The following is a 22,776-nucleotide window of genomic DNA, read 5'->3' on the forward strand; positions in this document are numbered from 1 at the left end:
TGGTGAATGTTGGTGGACAGCCATTTTTAGATCTCTCCAGAGATGCTCAATTGGGTTTAGGTCAGGGCTCTGGCTGGGCCAGTCAAGAATGGTCACAGAGTTGTTCCGAAGCCACTCCTTTGTTATTTTAGCTGTGTGCTTAGGGTTATTGTTTTGTCGGCCCAGTCTGAGGTCCTGAGCACTCTGGAAGAGGTTTTCTTCCAGGATATCTCTGTACTTGGCTGCATTTATCTTTCCTTCAATTGCAACCAGTCGTCCTGTCCCTGCAGCTGAAAAACATCCCCATAGCCTGATGCTGCCACCACCATGTTTCACTGTTGGGATTGTATTGGGCAGGTGATGAGCAGTGCCTGGTTTTCTCCACACATACCGCTTAGAATTAACGCCAAAAAGTTCAATCTTGGTCTCATCAGACCAGAGAATCTTATTTCTCATAGTCTGGGAGTCCTTCATGTGTTTTTTGGCAAACTCTATGCGGGCTTTCATATGTCTTGCACTGAGGAGAGGCTTCCGTCGGGCCACTCTGCCATAAAGCCCCGACTGGTGCAGGGCTGCAGTGATAGTTGACTTTGTGGAACTTTCTCCCATCTCCCTACTGCATCTCTGGAACTCAGCCACAGTGATCGTTGGGTTCTTCTTTACCTCTCTCACCAAGGCTCTTCTCCCACGATTGCTCAGTTTGGTCGTCCCAAACTTCTTCCATTTAAGGATTATGGAGGCCACTGTGCTCTTAGGAACCTTGAGTGCTGCAGAAATTCTTTTGTAACCTTGGCCAGATCTGTGCCTTACCACAATTCTGTCTGAGCTCCTTGGGCAGTTCCTTTGACCTCATGATTCTCATTTGCTCTGACATGCACTGTGAGCTGTAAGGTCTTATATAGACAGGTGTGTGCCTTTCCTAATCAAGTCCAATCAGTTTAATTAAACAGAGCTAGACTCCAATGAAGGAGCAGGACCATCTCAAGGAGGATCAGAAGAAATGGACAGCATGTGAGTTAAATATGAGTGTCACAGCAAAGGGTCTGAATACTTATGACCATGTGATATTTCAGTTTTTCTTTTTTAATAAATTTGCAAAAAATTCTACATTTCTGTTTTTTTCTGTCAAGATGGGGTGCTGAGTGTACATTAGTGAGAAATAAAATGAACTTTTTTGATTTTAGCAAATGGCTGCAATGAAACAAAGAGTGAAAATTTTAAAGGGGTCTGAATACTTTCCGTACCCACTGTAAATCATTCAACATTCATATTTAACACAGCATGTTTAAATGTAAGTTGTAGCCCCTTCATGCCACACACACATACACATATTACATTTATATTAGAATAAAATAAAATAAACAATACATACAGTTATTTACATATATAACTATAAACCCAGTAAATTAGTTCTGCAGTGCATTTTTTGAATGTGGGTCTGGGGGAATGTAAACAGCTACAGAAGCACATTGCCTTCACAAAAAACCATTTAGACATGTCGTAATTACAAGGAAAGATGTTGTGATGATGAGATCAGGATCTTTATGAAACAGTGGACTGGTCCCACATACTGGCCACTGTTTAGCTCAGTGGTACCTGGGGAAATGTTGAACAACAATCTGGTTTGAATTTTTAAAATATGCATATTCAAATCAAATCAAATCAAGTTTATTTGTATAGCCCTTTACAATAGCTGAAAGGTACCCAAAGTGCTTTACAACAAAGCCATAAAACAATACATAACACATACATAACATACAAATACAATTGAAAGTGCTGTAGTGCGCGCTGCAGGGTATTGAAAGCCTTCCAGAAATGCATAGAAAGGAGCAGACAGAAAGAGTACACCTAAGAGACAGTACTGCCATAGTCAGAATTGAATGCTAATCTAAAAAAGTGGGTCTTAAGCTTCGATTTAAAAAGGTTGAGATCAGTAGTGGTGAGAATGTCAGGGGGCAGTTTGTTCCACAGTCTGGGAGCAGCGACGGCAAAAGAACGATCGCCCCACTGTTTAAGTCTCGACCTAGGGACCTCTAACAGAAGCTGACCCGAAGAGCGCCGGGCTCTGCCACAATTGCAAAAAGTTAAAATCTCTGACAAGTAAGAGGGGGCCAAGCCATTAATGGCGTTAAAAACAAACAACAGAAGTTTAAAATCAATTCTAAAACGGACTGGAAGCCAGTGGAGTGACGACAGCACAGGAGTAATGTGTTCGCGTCTGGACGTGCTTGTTAAAAATGGGCAGCAGCGTTCTGCACAAGTTGGAGACGAGAAATTGAGGACTGACTGAGGCCAACGTAAAGGGCATTGCAGTAGTCCAGTCTTGAACTGATGAAAGCATGGATTGCCTTCTCGAGATCCTGCCGACTGAGAAGACTTCACTTTGGCCAAAAGAGGGAGCTGAAAAAAGCTTGTGCTGACAACAGAGCTAATCTGTTTGTCAAATTTGAGCCCAGTATCAAATGTTACCCCAAGATTTTTGACATGTCATTTAAAAAGGGGGCCGGAGTGCCAGAGTTTGTGGTGAAAACATTTGACATAGATGGTGAACCTGTAGTATAAAATTTAATGCATGCGGATGACTATTATATGCTAAAAATTCTAGTAATCACACAAAATGCTGGAAATAATGGTATAAGCACTATATTTTAATCACACACAGAAAAATCAAGTAATGAGCACTGTATTCAAGTAGAGTTGATTTTATGGTTAATATGATTTAAGTAAGGTTGATTTTATGTGAGCACACAAAACTGTTAATGAAGTAGAGAGCACCATTGTTCTAGTGAAAGTTTGATTTAATGGTTTGATTTAAAGTAGAGAAGAATATTGAATGTGTAGTTGTAGCAAGAAATAAGTTATGTTTGTACCAAAAATATGTGAATGATTGTAACACAAGCTTTTTGTCATTTTATAAGGTTTATAAAGATTTAAAAATACAGTAAAAGACGTCTATGACATAATGGTGTAAGAAAGAGGTAATGTAAGGTTTTAAAGAAAAGAAGTACAGCTAAATAGATTTCAAATGGGGTGAATAGTGTGAGAAAGAAGAGCAAAAAAAGGTCTAGGCATACTGCCAAAGGCCAGGACGCCAGCAAGGTTAATGATAAGAAGTGCTCAGGCCACAGGTGCAGAGGAGCTGAGGGTGATGTAGACAAGACAGTAGAGGGGACAGTCCCAGGTTGATGGAATTTTCCAGACATTTCCAGGGGGATGGACACCATTATGTCATGGATCAAAAAATTGACAGTTGGGCAGGACTTGTGTATAAAAGGTGATGTTCTGACATGAAAATTCAGTCTTTCCATGGATGACTCGGGTTTTAATCTTCTGCAAAGGGAATAAAGCTCTACTTCTACTGCCTACTTGGATGAATCCTGACTGTTTCTTTTCCATCTAAAGGAAATACTATTTGGACCTAATTTGGACTTAGAATTTTTCCAGCTAAAGGAAATACTATTTGGACCCAAATTGGACTTAGAATTTTCCATTCAAAGGATAATATTAATGGACCTGATTTGGATTTAAATCTGAGATGTTGGATATAATCTTCTGATCAGAAAAACCTGTTTTATTGAGAACCAACAAACCAAACAAAATGCATTCAGTTTTACTGAATGCATTTAAGTGCAAAAAGTTATGTGACAGCCACTGCTTTATATCTGTGATGCAGTCCAGCAGCTTAGTAAGTGCAGTGTTTTCGTTTGGTCTCATGGGCAAATATATCTGCAAATCGTCGGCATAAAAGTGAAAAGACAGGTTGTGTTTTTTTATAATTGATCCCAGAGGTAGCATATACAATGAAAACAGAATAGGGCTGATAATAGATCCCTGTGGCACCCCACAGGGCAGCGATGCATTTGAGGAGCAGTGGTCACCAATCACGACAGAGAAACTCCTGTTAGCCAGGTATGACCTAAACCACTGGAGAGCGGGGCCACGGATGCCAACGTGCTGGTCTAGGCGAGATACAAGGACTGCATGGTCGACTGTATCAAAGGCTGTTGTGAGGTCCAGCAGCACCAGCGCAGCAGGATTCCCAGCATCCACAGACAAGGCAATATCATTGTGCACGTTTAACAGTGCTGACTCGGTGCTATGTCGGGATCTAAAACCAGACTGAAATTTATCAAGAATAGAATTGATCTCCAAAAATGTCTGTAATTGAATAAAAACAACTTTTTCTAAAATCTTAGAAAGAAAAGGCAAGTGGGAGACAGGTCTAAAATTGGAGAGCACAGAGGGGTCAAGATGCGGTTTTTTTAGGAGGGGCCTAACCATAGCGTGTTTGAAGGCAGCTGGAACAGACCCTGAGCTAAGACAAGTGTTTATAAAAACAAGCAGACTTGACCCAACAGAACTCAGAACCTCCTTCAAAAACTTGGCTGGAATAATATCTAAGGTACAGTTAGTGGGTTTCATGCCACTAACCACCTTAGTACAAGAAGACAGAGAAATGGTCTCAAACCGCTCGAAGACAGCAGTCTGTGCCGGAGGAGCACAGACATCATCAAGAGACATATTCATATTACAGATATTCTGCCTGACAGATGCCACTTTATCAGTGAAAAAAGTCACAAACTCTTCGCAGGTTGCAGTGGAGGCATCGGACAGGACAGTAGGGTGTGGATTAACGACAGAATCAATAGTATTAAATAGCAGTCTTGGATGATGAGAGCTGTTAGCTATGATGGAGGACAAATATTTTGACTTGACTTCCTTTAGAGCTCTCTGGTAGGCAGCCAAACTGTCCCTTAACCAGCCCAGGGATACATGCAGTTTATCCTTTTTCCACCGCCGTTCAGCCTGTCTGCATTGTTGTCTGAGCAGAAGGGTGTGGTCATTCAACCAGGGATCTGACTTGGTTTTGGTAGTTTTTTGCCGAAAAGGGGCAACAGAGTCAAGAATCGCAGAACATGTTGAATGGAAAATGGAGAGTAGGCTGTCTGGACAAAGGGGAGGAACCAGCCCACACTCATCAAGCAGCTGAGAGTTTCTGAAGGCAGCAGCAAACTCTCCAGCCGTTGATGGAGTAAAGATTCGGCGTCTGTGAGATGGGGAAACTGGCTTATTGGCAGGTGGGGGGGGGGGCAGCAAAGTCGAAAACAACAGGGATGTGATCTGAGATAGCAGTGTCGACTATTTCTCTGAGGGAAACTGAAAGCCCATGAGAAATGACAAGGTCAAGAGTCGCTGTTCTCACCTGGATTCAACCAGGTCTCTGTCAACAGGAGGAAATTCATATCATGCTCATTCCCCACGAGCAGTAGGAAGCCAGTAATGACAAACAATCAATGTGACAGCCTCCAAATCACATACAAGGAGCTGGAAACATGGACCATAGTAACATCATATCATGAGTATCAACAGCTCACATGTCTAATGAACCTGATAATATAGGTACATGTGTTTGTCCATATGCCATGGTGGCTTCATCCACAAATGTAACCTGCATATGTCATCATCAACCACCATTCTTCTCTCCCGCCTTCAGTCCTCCCTCAACATCACCGGTACTGGCCTCTCCTGGCTAAGCTCATATCTCACAAATAGACAACAGTTCATCAATACCAACAACTGCACCTCCTCCACTGCTCCCCTGTCCCAAGGCCTTTAATTAGGCCCTGTAATGTTTGATTCATTGTTGAGTATTGTAGATATATATCTATATACAGTATATGTATTTTTGTGTGTTGTTTAATTACCTTTTTTTTTGTTACTTATGTGAAATGTCTTTGAGTTCCAAGAAAAGCACTCTATAAATAAAATGTATTATTGTTATGATTTATTAAAATGCAAAGTTTTGCATCAGATATCAGATTTTATTGGGGGAAACTCCACGGCCACACAAATCATAAAAAGAATAATAAATGAGAACAGAACCACATTGGACACACTGTATACACTGTAAAAAAGGACATTTCCAGCACAAACTCAAGCCCTCAAGTTTGTCTGCTGGATTTGTATCGAACCTCCGTCACCGAAAGAAAGACAGAAGACGATACTAGAAGATGTTCACTGACCTGATAGCTATAAACACAAAAATGATTTCTGTCTTATTCTTGGTGCATTTGAGAAATTTGTAGTGTAACACATGTCTAATGTATTCAATAAGCAGGTTTAATACTAGTTTAGGAAAACTTTTATAGTGTGGAAGTTTTATATTGTGTGTGTGTGTGTGTGTGTGTGTGTGTGTGTGTGTAAAGTGTGTATATTGACTCTAATACTGATGACTTCAGCATTGCTTTATAATGTTAATCACATCTGGACTTACAGAGCCTTTCTGCAGTTCCTCACAGCTGGAATCAGTCTCCGTCGTCCCTCATGTGATGTGTTGTACTTCTTCAGGTTCAACTCGTCCAGAACCTCCTCTGACATCTGCAGCATGTAGGCCAGAGCTGAGCAGTGGATGTCAGAGAGTCTCTTCTCTGATCGGTTCTCTGACTTCAGGAACTCTTGGATCTCCTGATGGACTGAGTGGTCGTTCATCTCCGTCAGACAGTGGAAGATGTTGATGCTTCTGTCAGGAGAGATTTCAGCACTGTTCATCTTCTTCAGGTTGTTGATGGCTCTCTGGAGCATTTCTGGACTGTTGTCTGTCTGACCCAGCAGGCCTCCTAAGAGCCTCTGGTTGGATTCCAGAGAGAGGCCATGAAGGAAGCGAACAAACAGGTCCAGGTGGCCATTTTCACTCCTCAGGGATTTCTTCATTGCTTCCCTCAGGAAGACGTCTAGAGTTGGATTAACATATTCTTGTCCCAGGAAACCCTTCAGTACCTCTGTGTTGCTGTTGGTGTAACAGTGGAACATGTAGACTGCAGCCAGAAACTCCTGAATGCTCAGATGAACAAAGCAGTAGACTGTTTTCTGGAAGATCACACTCTCTCTTTTGAAGATCTCGGTACAAACTCCTGAGTACACCGAGGCCTCTGTGACATCAAGACCACACTGCTCCAGGTCTTCTTGGTAGAACATGATGTTTCCTTTCTCCAGCTGTTCAAACGCCAGCCTCCCCAGCTTCAGAAGAACCTTCCTGTCAGCCTCCATCAGCTCCTGTAGACTCGTCTCATGTCCCTCATCATACTTCTGCTTCTTCCTCTTCGTCTGAACCAGCAGGAAGTGTGAGTACATGTCAGTCAGGGTCTTGGGCAGCTCTCCTCTGTGGTCTGTAGTCAGCATGTGGTCCAGAACTGTAGCAGTGATCCAGCAGAAGACTGGGATTAGACACATGATGTGGAGGCTCCTGGAGGTCTTGATGTGTGAGATGATTCTGTTGGACAGATCTTCATCAGTGACTTTCCTCCTGAAGTACTCCTCCTTCTGGGCGTCAGTGAAGCCTCGTACTTCTGTTACCCTGTCAACACATTCAGGAGGGATCTGATTGGCTGCTGCAGGTCTGGAAGTTATCCAGATGAGAGCCAAGGGAAGCAGATTCCCCTTGATGAGGTTTGTCAACAGCACGTTGACTGAAGACTTCTGTGTGAGGTCAGACACAACCTCATTGTTGTGGAAATCCAGTGAAAGTCTGCTTTCATCCAGGCCGTCAAAGATGAACAAAAGTTTACAGACAGTGAGCTGCTCTGCTGTGACCTTCTGTAATGTTGGATGGAAAACATGGAGCAGCCTGAGAAGACTGTACTGCTCATCTTTGATCAGGTTCAGCTCCCTGAACGAAAGTAGAACCACCAGACTAACATCTTGGTTGTTCGAGCCCTCTGCCCAGTCCAGAGTGAACTTCTGCACTGAGAAGGTTTTTCCAACGCCAGCGACGCCGTTCGTCAGAACCACTCTGATGTGTCTCTGTTGGTCAGGTAAGGCTTTAAAAATGTCGTGGCACCTGATTGGAGCGTCATGGAAGGTCTTCTTCTTGGAAGCTGTCTCAAGCTGCCTCACCTCATGTTGGGTATTAACCTCTTCACTCTGTCCCTCTGTGATGTAGAGCTCAGTGTAGATCCTGTTGAGGAGGGTTCCACTTCCTGGTTCATCAGTTCCTTCAGTCACACGTTCACATCTCCTCCTCAGACCGATCTTATGTTCATCTAAAACCTCCTGCAGACCACCATCTGCTGGAAGAGAAGAAGAAATGGGAGACAAAACAAAGAAAAGTTGACTCTTCTGATTATTTTCATTGCGAATAAAAAACCAATATTAGAATATTTCCAGAATTAAAGGTTATAAAGTCCAGTTTTGTGTAAACATCAGAAATGCTCCTTTGTCTCTCAGCCTCTGGCTGTGTGTCGGTGGACTCTCTTCATCAGCTCTTCATCTGAACTGCTCACTGTGGCTGTTCCTTCGTCTCAGGAATGTTTAAACTGATCCACCGACCAAATAATGCAGAATACGTTATTGAATAGTGAATCTGTGTGAGAAATACACTCCATTTCCTGCTTCACAATAAAAGCCTCCCATTGGTTCACTTTCATGTGTAGCAGCAGCAGGAAGTGTTGAGTTTGCATCAGCAGTAAGGTAACAAAGCTCTGACTGATGCTCGTTCACATGGACTCCAACCGAAAGGCAGGACGACAAAACCAAATTCACATCACGATATGTTGCTATGGTGATATTATATTGTTAACAAAGAATGGAATAAAACATATTAAATAAAAGTCCTGAAAGCTGAACACAGAGAGACTTTTAGAAACAGATCTTTCTCTCTGGTCTCCAGCACAGACACATGGGAGTGTTGATCACTTTAGAGACAGACAAGGCTTTTGTTTGAGGGAGGAGGATCTCAGGTTGGCCCCTGTTGACCATGATGCTACCATCAGAACCACAACAGCTAGTTTGTTCCTGCTATGAGGCTGCAGTGGAGATGCACGTGTTCACAGTTTGACACAATGTGGCACAAAGACAAAGTAAGCAAACTGAAAACTGTTGTTTACGAGCTGAGGGCCAACAGTGTAAGTACGTCTCAGGCTGCTGTCTGTCTGTGATAGAACAGTGATGTTACTGCTTTACACAGAGTTTAATAGTTCTCCATCTCCATCTATGCACACAGAGAACAAACAGCATTCTGACTGCTTAATGCAAAGACAGGGGGCGCTATCATAAAACCAACATGTGTCAATATGTTTTCTCAAAGGAGAACAAGGACAAGAATTGTATGCTGGAGCAAAAAAAAACATGTAACTACATTTAAATGTTAAATAAAGGTAAAATAAGGCTAAAATAAAGGTGTTAAATGGCCGTACTGTATGACACAACTAATGTATTAACACATCAGCAGACAGGTATACAGTCTTACTTTGTCTTGTTCTGGGTCTTTCTCCAGACTGGGGACAGGAGGCGTCTCCTGATGAAGCAGACTGGTCCCAGTATGAGGTGATGCACTGTCTGCAGAACCAGAGTCCAGAGCTGGTAGAGACCGGATCCTTCAGGACGTCCCGACACAAAACACAGCAACTCCTCTTCCTCTCTCTGTGAAGACATTTCTTTATAAGTACAATGATTTGTTGACTGTAGTTGAAACATATCAACATGTGTCCACTGACTCTGTGTAGAAGCTCAGATGGTCACAGAGAACAGTAAAAGTCTCGTTACTTTTCTGTTTGAATTCAGCATTCAGTCTGAAATGAAACAATTGTTCCTTTAATTTCAACTCTCCTGCTTTCACAAACACCAATGAACTGCTTTACCTGTTTGTCTCATTAAACATTTAGTGATCAGCCTGTAGTTAGTTATTATTACAAACTCAACACTTCCTGCAGCTGCTTCACAGTAAAAGTCCTCCATTAAAGAGAGCTCATTATGTCTGTTACTGTTTCAGACCTGCCAACCTTGGCTCAATATCAGGCCTGCCCCCTAATAGTCCACTTAACTGTTAGTCGCTGAGAACAATCTTAGTATTTGATGACAAAGTCCTTAAAGAAGCTCTAAATACACAAACTGCTGCTACTGTGGATCATTAGGAGGTTTCAAAGTCAGTATCAGTGCTCTTAGATTAGATTACAGCTTTCCTAGTGACTGACAGCTGTCACAGAGACTGAGAGGAAGATGGACGAGTGATTTCTCTCTGTGTGTCACAACAGTTTAGTTAGTAAATACATTTTAGCAGAAAGTTTAATATATAAACACAAAATCAACAGAAAGCATGCATGAGCAGAGGGAACTGAAAATTAGTCATATAAATGAGTTTGTATCAGTTCTCTTACTTTGAGTCTGAGGGTCCAGGTTCATTACTGAAGGTTAGAGGAAGATCTTTGGACTGGTCACTCTTCATAGACAGACAGCTGGACGCTGCAGACTCTGCTCTGTCCTCCTCTTCCTCCACACAAACACTCATCTTCTGATCTGAAGTCAGTCTGAGAGTTAAACAGTAACACAGACTGTGAGCTCAGAGGACAAGAACCAGGAAACAAGATTGTTCACGAGTCGCACACACACACACACACACACACACACACACACTCTCACACACACACACTCTCACACACACACACACTCTCTCTCTCCTCTCAAAACACACACACACACACACACACACACACACAGTATACAGTATAATAAAGCAGTACAATAATAATAATGGTGTATTAACACTCACTCTGCCTCAGCCTTCAGTTTCCCTCCTCCTGCTCTGTCGACTCAAAATGGAGTCTGACTCTGAACTATCTGAACACCTCTACCTGGATCACATGATCGGTGTTGTTGTTGTTGTCCCCTCTCAATTTACAGGAAGTCAGTGTTTATCTGTGTGTGTGAGTGTGTGTGGTGTGTGTGTGTGTGTGTGTGTGTGTGTGAGTGTGTGTGTGTGTGTGTGTGGTGTGTGTGTGTGTGTGTGTGTGTGTGTGTGTGTGTGTGTGTGTGTGTGTGTGTGTTGAAGGTAACAGCTGGTATTTCCTGTTAACTCTTCTGAGTTTGTAGTTGGTAAAGAGAGAAAGAGAGACAGAAACAAAGATGCACAGCAACAACAATACTAGCAGAAAGAACTAATAATGATGATGATAACAGCCACAACGATGGGGAACAATAATAGTAATAATAACAACAATTATAATAATAATAATAATAATAATAATAATAATAATAATAATAATAATAATTAAAGCTGCAAGCAGCGATGGACGGGACCTCGCACTCCACGGAACTCGGGGTGTGCTGCGGCCGCGTCACGTGCCGTCGTAACACGTGCGGACCACGACATGAAAATCTCACGTAAATCGGCTCAAAATCGCCGCGCAGCACTTACTTCCTGTTACCACTAGGTGGCGTTATAACTATGTGTTCAGGGCGGGACTCTTATCAGACAAGAGAAGTTTGGAGCCGATTGGACAATGTACACTCAAGTTATAGCAAAATTCGTGTTTTGTGGCGATACATAAAAATTTCCTGCCATGCCACAGACACGCCCCCTCACCACAGTCAACACCTGTTGTGTGTGTGACGTGCTACGGTAAGCTGATGACTCATTTCCGGTTTACTTCCTGCTCTGTGTACACTGTTTGGTGCTGTAGCTCTGTCAGTAAACGCTAAATATACATTAGTTTTACTCGTTACAGCGGTTATTTTCCCGCTTAACATTTAAACGTAGACTAGTTCTACTTAAACACTCTGAGTTTCTCCTTCTTTTAGCGACTTTAAGCTACTTTCAAAGTTTTCATACACGCTAGCTTCATTAGCATTAGCAGTTAGCTATGGCTTCTTCCTCTCCCTCTCCTCTGTCCTGCTCAGTGTGTCAGATGTTCAGTTATTCCTCTGCCTCCTTTAATGATAATGGTACCTGTATTAAATGTAGTTTATTTACTGCGCTGGAGGCGAGGCTTAGTGAGTTAGAGGAACGGCACCGCACCACGGAGATATCTTTAGCCGCTATAGTTAGCCAGCCCCCAGTAGCCGGTGCGGTCCGACCGAAGGTAGCTTCTGTTAGCTCTGTAGATCCCCCGGTAGTTCCCGAGCAGCCGGGAAGACAGGGAGGCTGGGTGACTGAGCGAAGGAAGACTAGAACGGCGAAGCCCACAGGTCACCACGAACCGCTTCACGTTTCTAATACATTGTCCCCACTCAGCGATATGACACCCGTTTACGCCAATCGGAGGTCACTAAGATTAATGTGGAGTCGGTGTGTAACTATGCTAAGACAATGTCGGACTCCGTAGTTTTCTCTGGACCCCTCCCCAATGTGACCAGTGATGACATGTATAGCCGCATGTCGTCATTCCACCGCTGGCTGTCGAGGTGGTGTCCAGCAAACGATGTGGGCTTCATTGATAACTGGAAGCCTTTTTGGGGAAAACCTGGTCTGATTAGGAGAGACGGCATCCATCCCACTTTGGATGGAGCGGCTCTCTTATCTAGGAATATGGCGAAGTTTATCTCTAAAACCTGACAGTCCAGAGTTAGGACCAGGAAGCAGAGCTGCTGTCTTACACACTTCTCTGCTCTTTCTTTAGAACAGTCACCCACCCAAAACCCCATAGAGACTGTGTCTGTCCCCCGACCACCTAAATTATTTAAAGAAATAAAAACAAGAGGAGTTCAACATAAAAATCTAATAAAAATTAAAACCAACTCCTCAGTAGCACAAAATAAGAGAATGAAATGTGGACTGTTAAATATCAGGTCTCTGTCCTCTAAAGCTGTTTTAGTGAATGAATTAATATCAGATTATGATATTGATTTACTTTGTCTTACTGAGACCTGGTTGTCCCACGAGGAGTATGTTAGCCTAAATGAATCCACCCCCCCCAGTCATATTAATACTCACATTCCTCGAGGCACTGGCCGAGGAGGTGGAGTAGCAGCCATATATGATTCGAGCGTTTTAATGGACCCTAAACCTAAACTAAAGTATAATTCATTTGAAAGCCTTGTTCTTAGTCTTTCTCACCCAAACTGGAAAACACTGCAGCCAGTTCTATTTGTTATAGTGTACCGCGCTCCTGGACCGTACTCTGATTTTATATCTGAATTCTCAGAGTTTTTATCAAGTTTAGTCCTTAAATCAGATAAAGTAATTATTGTAGGTGATTTTAATATTCATGTGGATGTTGACAATGACAGCCTTAGTAACGCATTTATATCATTAATAGACTCAATTGGCTTCTGTCAGAGTGTAAATAAACCAACTCATTGTTTTAATCACACTCTTGACCTTGTTTTATCATATGGCATTGATATTGAACATTTAATAGTCTTCCCACATACTCCTTTCCTATCTGACCATTATTTAATAACTTTTGAATTCATACTATTAGATTATAACCCATTAGGCAAAACTTCCTACAGCAGATGTCTATCTGACAGTGCTGTAGCTAAATTTAAGGAGGAGATTCCTTCAGTGTTTAATTCAATGCCATGTCTGAATTTAACAGAGTCCTATAACAACTTTAGTCCCTCTGAAATTGATAATCTTGTCGATAGTGCTACAGGCTCACTACGATCAACATTAGACTCTATCACTCCTATAAAAAGGAAATTATTAAAACATAGGAGACTAGCACCTTGGTATAACCACCAAACCCGCCAGTTAAACCAAATAGCTAGGAAATCTGAAAGGAAATGGCGCTCTTCCAAATGATCAGAATATCGCTCAATTTGGCAAGATAATCTTAAAACTTATAGAAAGGCCCTCCGTAATGCCAGAGGAGCCTATTACTCAGCACTAATAGAAGAAAATAAGAATAACCCTAGGTTCCTCTTCAGCACTGTAGCCAGGCTGACAGAGAGTCACAGCTCTATTGAGCCACATATCCCCATAAATGTAAGTAGCAATGACTTCATGAGCTTCTTCTATAATAAAATTATTACTATTAGAGAAAAAATTAATCACCAACTGCCATCAACAGTTATCAGTGGCTCTCCAAGTTCAGGGACTTCTGTCAATGTATATATAGTTAGACTGTTTTTCTGCTATCCATCTTCATCAGTTAACTTCAATCATTTCTTCATCGAAGCCATCAACCTGTCTGTTAGACCCGATCCCAACTAGGCTGCTTAAAGAAGTTGTTCCCTTAAGTGGCACTTCTTTACTGGATATGATTAATTCTTCTTTATTGTCAGGATATGTACCACAGTCCTTTAAAGTAGCTGTAATTAAACCCCTTCTTAAAAAGTCCACTCTTGACCCAGGGGTTTTAGCCAACTATAGACCGATCTCTAACCTCCCCTTCCTCTCTAAGATTCTGGAGAAAGTAGTCGCCAAAGAGTTGTGTGACTTTCTACATAACAATAGTTTATTTGAGGATTTTCAGTCAGGATTTAGAGTTCATCATAGCACAGAGACAGCTCTGGTTAAAGTTAATAATGACCTTCTGACTGCTTCAAATTGGCATTAAAGGAACCGCACTAAGCTGGTTTAAGTCATATTTATCAGATTGCTCGCAGTTTGTACATGTTAACGATGAATCTTCAATAAATACTACAGTTAGTCATGGAGTTCCACAAGGTTCTGTACTTGGACCAATACTGTTTACTTTATATATGCTCCCTTTAGGCAACATTATTAGGAATCACTCCATTAACTTTCACTGTTATGCAGATGATACGCAGTTATATCTATCAATCAAGCCCAATGAAATTAATCAATTATCTAAATTACAAACATGTCTTAAGGACATAAAATCCTGGATGACCTGCAATTTTCTGATGTAAAACTCAGAAAAAAACGAAATTCTTGTTCTTGGCCCCAAAAACCTTAGAGACTCACTGTCTAAAGATATAGTTACTCTAGATGGCATTAACTTGGCCTCTAGCACCACTGTCAGGAATCTTGGAGTTATCTTTGATCAGGATTTGTCATTTAACTCCCACATAAAGCAGACCTCTAGGACTGCCTTCTTTCATTTACGTAATATTAGAAAAATTAGACACATCCTGTCACAGACAGATGCAGAAAAACTAATCCATGCATTTGTTACTTCAAGGCTGGATTACTGCAACTCTTTATTATCAGGTTGCCCCAATAAGTCCATTAAAACGCTCCAATTAATTCAGAACGCTGCAGCACGAGTACTGACAGGAACTAGAAAAAGAGATCACATCTCTCCTGTACTAGCTTCTCTGCATTGGCTCCCTGTAAAATGTAGAATAGAATTTAAAATCCTCTTCCTCACCTATAAAGCTCTTCATGGTCAGGCCCCTTCATATCTTAAAGAGCTCATAGTACCCTATTACCCCACTAGAACACTACGTTCTCTGAATGCTGGGCTACTTGTGGTTCCTATAGTCTCTAAAAGTGGAACAGGAGCCAGAGCCTTCAGTTACCAAGCTCCTCTCCTGTGGAACCAGCTTCCAGTTGTGGTTCGGGAGGCAGACACCCTCACCACATTCAAGAGTAGGCTTAAGACATTCCTCTTTGATAAAGCTTATAGTTAGGGCTGGATCAGGTGAGTCCTGAACCATCCCTTAGTTATGCTGCTATAGGCCTAGGCTATCGGGGGATTTCCCATGGTGCACTGAGCTCCTCCCTTCCTCTCTCTTTCTGCACTCATTCATGTCCCATTAATGCATGTTACCAACTTCACTTCTTTCCTGGAGTTCTTGTGCTTTCTCGTCTCGCAGGTTCTTGTCGATCCTGGTGGAGCCTCCTGCCATGGTCCTGCTAGATTGCCATTGCCAATACTGTTGTTGCTGTGCACCTGTCTGTCTATCTCTAGCTCTCTCTCTCTCTGCCTCTCTCTCTCTCTCTCTCTCTCTCTCTCTCTCTCTCTCTCACCCCAACTGGTCGAGACAGACGACCACCCACCTAGAGCCGGAGGATCTGTCCTAGGTTTCTGCCTTTTAACAGGCAGTTTTTCCTTGCCCTTGTCGCCAAGTGCTTGCTCATGGTGGTACTGTTGGGTCTCTGTAATTTATGTGTTAAAGAGTTCGGTCTAGACCTGCTCTATTTGAAAAGCGTCCTGAGATAACTTCTGTTATGAATTGGCGCTATACAAATAAAATTGAATTGAATTGAATTGAATATCATCAACAATGTGTTTTGCATTTTATAAGTACATTTCAGCTGGATCTGATCATCCTGCTAGGAGTAGAACATGAAAGTATAAAACTTGATACATCCTGTTGCCACAAGGTGGCGCTATCACTATGTCAGAATATTGTCATGTAGATGTGTTCAGGGCGGGACTGTTATCAGACAAGTGAAGTGTGGAGCCGATTGGACAATGTACACTCAAGTTATAGCGAATTCTTGTTTTGTGGCGGTACATCAAAAGTTCCCAGCCACGCCCACTCACCACATTCATCACATATCATCAACAATGTGTTTTGCATTTCAGTAAGTAAATTTAAGTAAATTTCAACTGGATCTGATCATCCTGCTAGGAGTAGAACATGGAAGTATAAAAAAATGACATTTCGTTTCACCACTAGGTGGCGCTCTCACTTTTACTGAATATCATCACATAGACATGTTCAGGGCGGGACTCTTATCAAACATGTGAAGTTTCGTTGCAGTCGGATCATGTCCTCAGAAGTTAAGACGAATCCCTCTCTCATGGCGAAGGTTTGAAATTGGATGCCACGGGACACCACAGGCACAATGTTCCACAAAAAAAACTGACTGCACCTGTAAACCTGTACGAGGAGTTAGTTAAAATAGAAGCCCTGAAATGCCAAAAATGACATCACAGTGTGACATTCGTTCAAAATGGCCAACTTTGACGGCACGCCACGGACACGCCCTTCAACGTACAGTCAAAAAATGAACAGCGTTCATTCAGCACCATGTTTGGCTGTACTGACCAATTTTGAAGCAGACCCAGAAATTCCCTAAGAGGAGTTCGTCCAAATACAAGCCCAAAAAGTCAGAATGACCACAAAATGGACACCGTGAGTGTTAATTAAAAATTGAAATTGCAGACTTCCTGTGGGTTTTGGGGCATGGGTCCAAGAGGCTTTTCTGCTTCTTTTATCATAATACACATGCGTACATGTGGGCCTTACGTGTCTTGGGGGCTGATTCTGGGGGGCGTGGCTTAGCCGTTTGGCGGCGCCCGTGCACGGGGACAATGTCATATCGGTTTTTTTGCTATGTTTGAATTTTGTGCAAATTTTCATGACTTTTTGAGCATGTTGCGGGGGCCAAATATGCGGTCGTACTGGCAGAAAAATAATAATAATTCCTAGAAGAACAAAAGGGTCCTTGCACTTGTTAGTGCTTGGTCCCTAATAATAATAATAACATGATGAATTATCCGATGACAAAGTCCTTAAAGAAGCTCTAACTACACAAACTGCTGCTGTCAATAATTCATGGTTTAAAGGTTCCTGTTAGTCCTCAGATTGATCAGTATCAGAATCAGAAATACTTTATTGATCCCCAGAGGGAAATCTGATGTGAGGTAGCCTCAGTGTGATCACATGATCCCTGGAGTAAAATAAAGCGTCCATGCAGTTGCTGCACAACGTTGGCTCAACTGAATTGAAGGAGGAATTTCACAGTGACAAACCAGAGCACCACTCTCTCTACGAACATTTTTACAGAGTGCAGCTTCAATAAAACAATGGGAAACAAAAAAAGACTTGATCTGATAATAAAGGCTCATCATCATCATCATCATAACCATCATCATCATCATCATCATCATCGCCATCACCATCACCATCATCATCATCATCATCATATGAATCCTTGATAAATTATTTGATGACTAAGTTATTCAAGAAGCTCTTAATACACTGTCTTCATTCATTCATTCATTCATTCACCTGTTGTTAGAAAAATCGACATTGGTTCAACAAAACTGTGAAACCTCAAAGAACTGGGACTGGAGCCCCACAGCTTTATTGAAGGAGTTGGTGAGTGAAATCTCACTTCAGGAATTGTGGAATAGCTAAATAGGCTTCCTCACTCTCAGCAGTATTTTCTATAACCGATGCTGCACTACTGGGGGTGAATACGATGGACTTGCTGCTGAATACTGGTGAGCCATGATGGTTTTAATCTTACTGTGGAAGATGTTATGGTGTGTGCATATGGAGAGGAAAATGCTCATGATTTATCCCCACACCTGTTTACCTAACCAGGTCAGGTTTCTCTGGAGCAACGAACTGGATGGCGAGCTAGAGGAAGGAACCCCAACAGGAAAACTAACTGGAGAAGAAACCACCTCATTGTAGTCAGGCCTCAAGCCTCAGCCCCTTTCAAACTGGTGTGGTAGGACTGTGCACTATGCCAATTCACCACAACAACTTTTAGTGAAACAAGAATGAATGAACGTTGTTCTTAATGCACATTATCAACATTTATGACAATTAACACAATTGCTATAATGGTTGCACCATTGTCACTTTAAAGTTACTTGTGCTGGTAATCCCTTCACTGTGTATTAAGCTACAGGCTTTGAGGGGAACGTGCACTTTATGTTCATGTTGATATTGATGAATTTATAGAAATGAATCAAGTGAGATGGATTAAATGTAGAAACGGACTAATTGAGTATCGGCTGCTCTAACACTTTAAAGGTCCACCATAAGTGCTACTACTGGATTAAAATATACTGAACTTTGTACTATTGTAGCATTTCTTCTTTTTCTTGAAAGGCTTTAATTTATATTTACTTAGAGTATTTTTTCCCTCGATGTATATGAAGATAACTGTTAGTCGCTGAGAACAATCTTAGTATTTGATGACAAAGTCCTTAAAGAAGCTCTAAATACACAAACTGCTGCTACTGTGGATCATTAGGAGGTTTCAAAGTCAGTATCAGTGCTCTTAGATTAGATTACAGCTTTCCTAGTGATTGACAGCTGTCACAGAGACTGAGAGGAAGATGGACGAGTGATTTCTCTTTGTGTGTCACAACAGTTTAGTTAGTAAATACATTTTAGCAGAAAGTTTAATATATAAACACATAATCAACAGAAAGCATGCATGAGCAGAGGGAACTGAAAATGAGTCATATAAATGAGTTTGTATCAGTTCTCTTACTTTGAGTCTGAGGGTCCAGGTTCATTACTGAACAATGGAGGTCTATCTCTGGACCAGTCACTCTTCATAGACAGACAGCTGGACGCTGCAGACTCTGCTCTGTCCTCCTCTTCCTCCACACAAACACTCATCTTCTGATCTGAAGTCAGTCTGAGAGTTAAACAGTAACACAGACTGTGAGCTCAGAGGACAAGAACCAGGAAACAAGATTGTTCACGAGTCGCACACACACACACACACACACACACACACACACACACACACACACACACACACACACACACACACACACACACACACACACACACACACACACACACACACACACACACACACACACACACACACACACTCTCAAACACACACACACTCACACACACACACACACACACACACACACACACACACACACACACACAGTATAATAAAGCAGTACAATAATAATAATGGTGTATTAACACTCACTCTGCCTCAGCCTTCAGTTTCCCTCCTCCTGCTCTGTCGACTCAAAATGGAGTCTGACTGAACTACCTGAATACCTTCACTTTCAGGTTCCCTTCCTGTTCTCATGAGTCAGTGTTGCTTCTCCCCTCTACAAATCAGTGTTTATCTGTGTGTGTGTGTGTGTGTGTGTGTGTGTGTGCATATAGCAGTGTTAAAATACTTTCATGCTTTAAACTACAAGGTACATAATGATTTGAGAGCAGGTGTTTCCTACCAGCTGTCCTCTGTCTTTGTAATCCTTATTTGGTAACACTTTATGAGTACACACTATTAAGCATTAGTTAAGCATTAATAAATACTGAATTCATCATTTATAAAGCATGTTTCTGCCGTAAATACTCATTACTATGTGGTTTATAATCACAGTTATAAATGTTTTACTCTTCATTAATAAGCTCATCTATAACATGCTAATGATTGCATTTTCATATTTTATATATATAATGGATTCCACATTTCTAAATCAAATATTACATCACTTACTAACCAGTTATTTAGGATTTGTCAGTGGTTTGTAATATCATTTAGAAAGTATATGTAAATGATGAACAAACTATTTAGATGTACATTTCTGCATGCACTTGCACATCCACTATTCAGACATTTAATGATTAGTGACTATAACTGCCATAAATATCATTTGCAATCATTTCAGTTTTTGTTTACATATATTATGTATGTGGTTTATTTTGTGAATATTTATTTGTATTGTGCACTGGGTAGGATATAATGTTTGTTGCCTGTTGTGCAAGGGACGCAGTTAATGCGGGAATCTACATGAAGAGAAAGATTACAAGAAGAAGTTTATGCTGTTTTAAGTTGTTTAAAGTGTTTCAAGGTGATCTTTGTATTTCCTGCTTGCACACTAACTGAACATTTTGTGAGTCTTGAGGCATTGCCAGCCTTTAAATCTTATTTGTAAATGCTTTATAAGCCATAGATAGTGCTCACTTTAGATGACACAAAATACTTAATTAGTAGTAGTAATGAGTAGTAAGTGCTTCGTAACTGCCTCAATTCATGAATTCCTGCATTAATAACTGTTTATAGGACATCCATTGGAAATGGAATTTGTGAGTTTTTTATGGAACATCTGCTAACACAGTCACTAATCATTAATACATGTCTGAATAGTGGATGTGCAAGCGCATGCAGAAATGTACATCTAAATAGTTTGTTCATCATTTACATAAACTTTCTAAATGATATTACAAACCACTGACAAATCCTAAATAACTGGTTACTAAGTGATGTAATACTTGATTTAGAAATGCTGAATCCATCATATATAAAATATGAAAATGCTGGGCACCCAGATAGCTCAGTGGGTAGAGCTGGCGACCCGTGTACCGACTTCTTGTTGCAGAGGCCCAGGGTTTGAATCTGACCTGTTGCCCTTTGCCTGACCCTTTGCCACATGTCATCCCCTCTCTCTCTGCCCCCATTTCCTGTCCATCGTCAGCTGTCACTACAATAAAGGCAATAAAACCCCCAAAAATATACTTAAAAAAAATAAATAAATGAAAATGCAATCATTAGCACGTTATAGATGAGCTTATTAATGAAGAGTAAAACATTTATAACTGTGATTATAAACTACATAGTAATGAGTATTTACGGCAGAAACATTCTTTATAAATGATGAATTCAGTATTTACTAATCCATAACTAATGTGCTTATCAATGATGAATAAAACATTTTTAACTGTGTTTATAAACTACATACTAATGTGTATTCATGTCAGAAAAATGCGTTATAAATGATGAATTCAGTATTTATTAATACTTAACTAATGCTTAATAGTGTGTACTCTTAAGACTGCCTTGGTATTTTGGTAGAAACGGGCTGAAAGAGGAAGATTTTCATATGAAGTCTGGCACGAAGTCTCCTTTTATATCAGCTGAATAAACTGTAAGACTACATTCATTTGTTTGACATCTTATATTAAACTCTTGTGGACTCTTGTTGTTTTAAAGTGGACGATTTTTAAATGAAGTCTGGCATGAAGTCTCTTCCATAGAACACATAGAGGTGTAAACTGTCCTTAAGCCTGGTAAATGTTTGTTTTCCTTGCATGCAGTGAAACTCACAGCCATCGCAACATAGGTATTACAGTACAAACACATTATATTATTATTATTAGTGCTGCTATTGCCCAAGAGGCAGTAGCAGGGCCCTCTGCACAATACCACAGCCTCTTTCCAGTTGGGTTGCAGAGGAAATGAAAGCCCGGGAGTGAGAGCAACCATCAGAAATGCCCGGGAGTGAGGAAAACTGAGGAAAATGGTAAATTCAACTGGTTTTGTGGACTGGTCATAGGACATTATTTCCCCTTTTAGCCCTGTTTGCCTCCCCATGAAAATTCCAAATCTGGCGGCATTTTGAGGCATCATCTTGCTGTTGACCCCCCCACCTCAAGCTGTCATGGCTGACGTACAATGGTTTGAAACTGGGACCCCACTGATGTTCCACAAAGAACACCAGTGAGCCAGTGTTTTCCCACCGCTGCAGCTGCAGGCTGTAAAAGCTGCCACCCACTTTGACCCATGTCTTTGGGTCCAGTGTTGAATTGCAGAAAAAACTTCTCATTTTGCAACAGGAGTTTTGTTTTCTACAAAGAAGGATGAGAGCCCACTACTTCCAGAACGAACAGAGTAAGCCCCCTTTTCAGCATCTAGTGCTATCAAGCTGTTGATTATATTGTTCCCTTATAAATGACACATTAGATATTAAACTGATACGAACACTTGATCTTAACTAAAAGTCAGTGGAGCAATGAGCCCTAGAGTTAAGCTGCCCAAGTCCACCTCCTGGGACAGTTCTCCCCTACCGTGGTGAGGTCTTTTTGACTTCACATAACAAAAGCGTCTGCTTAGCAACTCTGCCCCATGGTTCCTCCCTCCTGACTTAACCATGAAAAAAACTTGGGGAGGCTCAGAGGCTCAGTGGTTATCACTGTCGCCTCACAGCAGCCTTTCTGAGTGGAGTTTGCATGCTCTCCCAGAGTCTGTGTGAGTTTCCCCCACCATCAAAACATGGATGTTAGCTGAAGTCTCCAGTCAGTGCCCTTGACCAAGACACTAGCTCAGATCTGGAACTGGTCCCCAGGTGCTGCACGGTGACTGTTTCCTGCTCCTAGTACTTGGATGGAGGTCAAATGCACAGATTGAATGTGCTGACCCCTGCAGATTCCCCAGATGAGGGAATCTTGACTGTATAATTTCTGGTGGTGGGAGGCTGCGTTGGAGCCTTTAGCTGTTATAGATTTGAACGCAGCAACTTCTAAGCCTGCGTGGTTGTGGGAATGTTCAGGCCTTTGGTAACTTTGGTAGTTTGTCCAGAAGGTGGCATTGTTGCTGTGCAGCAGGGTCCGGTGTAGAGAGGCAGTAGTGCATGCTACTGCCCCAGAGGCAGCTCTGTAAAG

The 22,776-nt window shown here is 41.5% G+C and overlaps 2 protein-coding genes and 1 long non-coding RNA gene across 17 annotated transcripts in view; 1 reads left to right on the forward strand and 2 right to left on the reverse strand.

The window, feature by feature from the left end:
* LOC127362766 (uncharacterized) overlaps nt 1-11,805 on the reverse strand; it is a 143,288-nt gene extending 131,483 nt beyond the window's left edge. The window contains exon 1 of the mRNA XM_051398925.1: nt 11,699-11,805. The gene's annotated coding sequence lies outside the window, so the exon portion shown is untranslated. The remainder of the gene's footprint in view (nt 1-11,698) is intronic.
* The window catches only part of LOC127362763 (NACHT, LRR and PYD domains-containing protein 12-like), a 28,350-nt gene extending 8,979 nt beyond the window's left edge, over nt 1-19,371 (reverse strand). For 11 of the 15 annotated variants that reach the window (XM_051398923.1, XM_051398922.1, XM_051398918.1 and 8 more), the window contains exons 1-5: nt 19,313-19,371; nt 18,848-18,997; nt 10,131-10,280; nt 9,224-9,396; nt 6,254-8,045 (exon numbers count right to left, since the gene is read on the reverse strand). In XM_051398923.1, the coding sequence (XP_051254883.1) occupies nt 6,254-8,045; nt 9,224-9,396; nt 10,131-10,280; nt 18,848-18,978 (2,246 nt within the window). In that variant the 5' untranslated portion in view covers nt 18,979-18,997; nt 19,313-19,371. Of the gene's footprint in view, nt 1-6,253; nt 8,046-9,223; nt 9,397-10,130; nt 10,281-10,522; nt 10,684-18,847; nt 18,998-19,312 lie in introns of those variants that run through there. The other 4 variants (XM_051398909.1, XM_051398912.1, XM_051398913.1 and 1 more) reach the window with 4 other exon arrangements.
* LOC127362845 (uncharacterized) lies at nt 10,699-15,877 on the forward strand. Its single transcript, XR_007884578.1, has 2 exons — nt 10,699-11,371; nt 15,478-15,877. It is a non-coding gene; the product is annotated as an uncharacterized LOC127362845 (long non-coding RNA).
* Nucleotides 19,372-22,776: the final 3,405 nt, after the last annotated feature.

Source organism: Dicentrarchus labrax, unplaced genomic scaffold, assembly GCF_905237075.1.
Source record: "Dicentrarchus labrax unplaced genomic scaffold, dlabrax2021, whole genome shotgun sequence".
NCBI classification, from domain to species: domain Eukaryota; kingdom Metazoa; phylum Chordata; class Actinopteri; family Moronidae; genus Dicentrarchus; species Dicentrarchus labrax.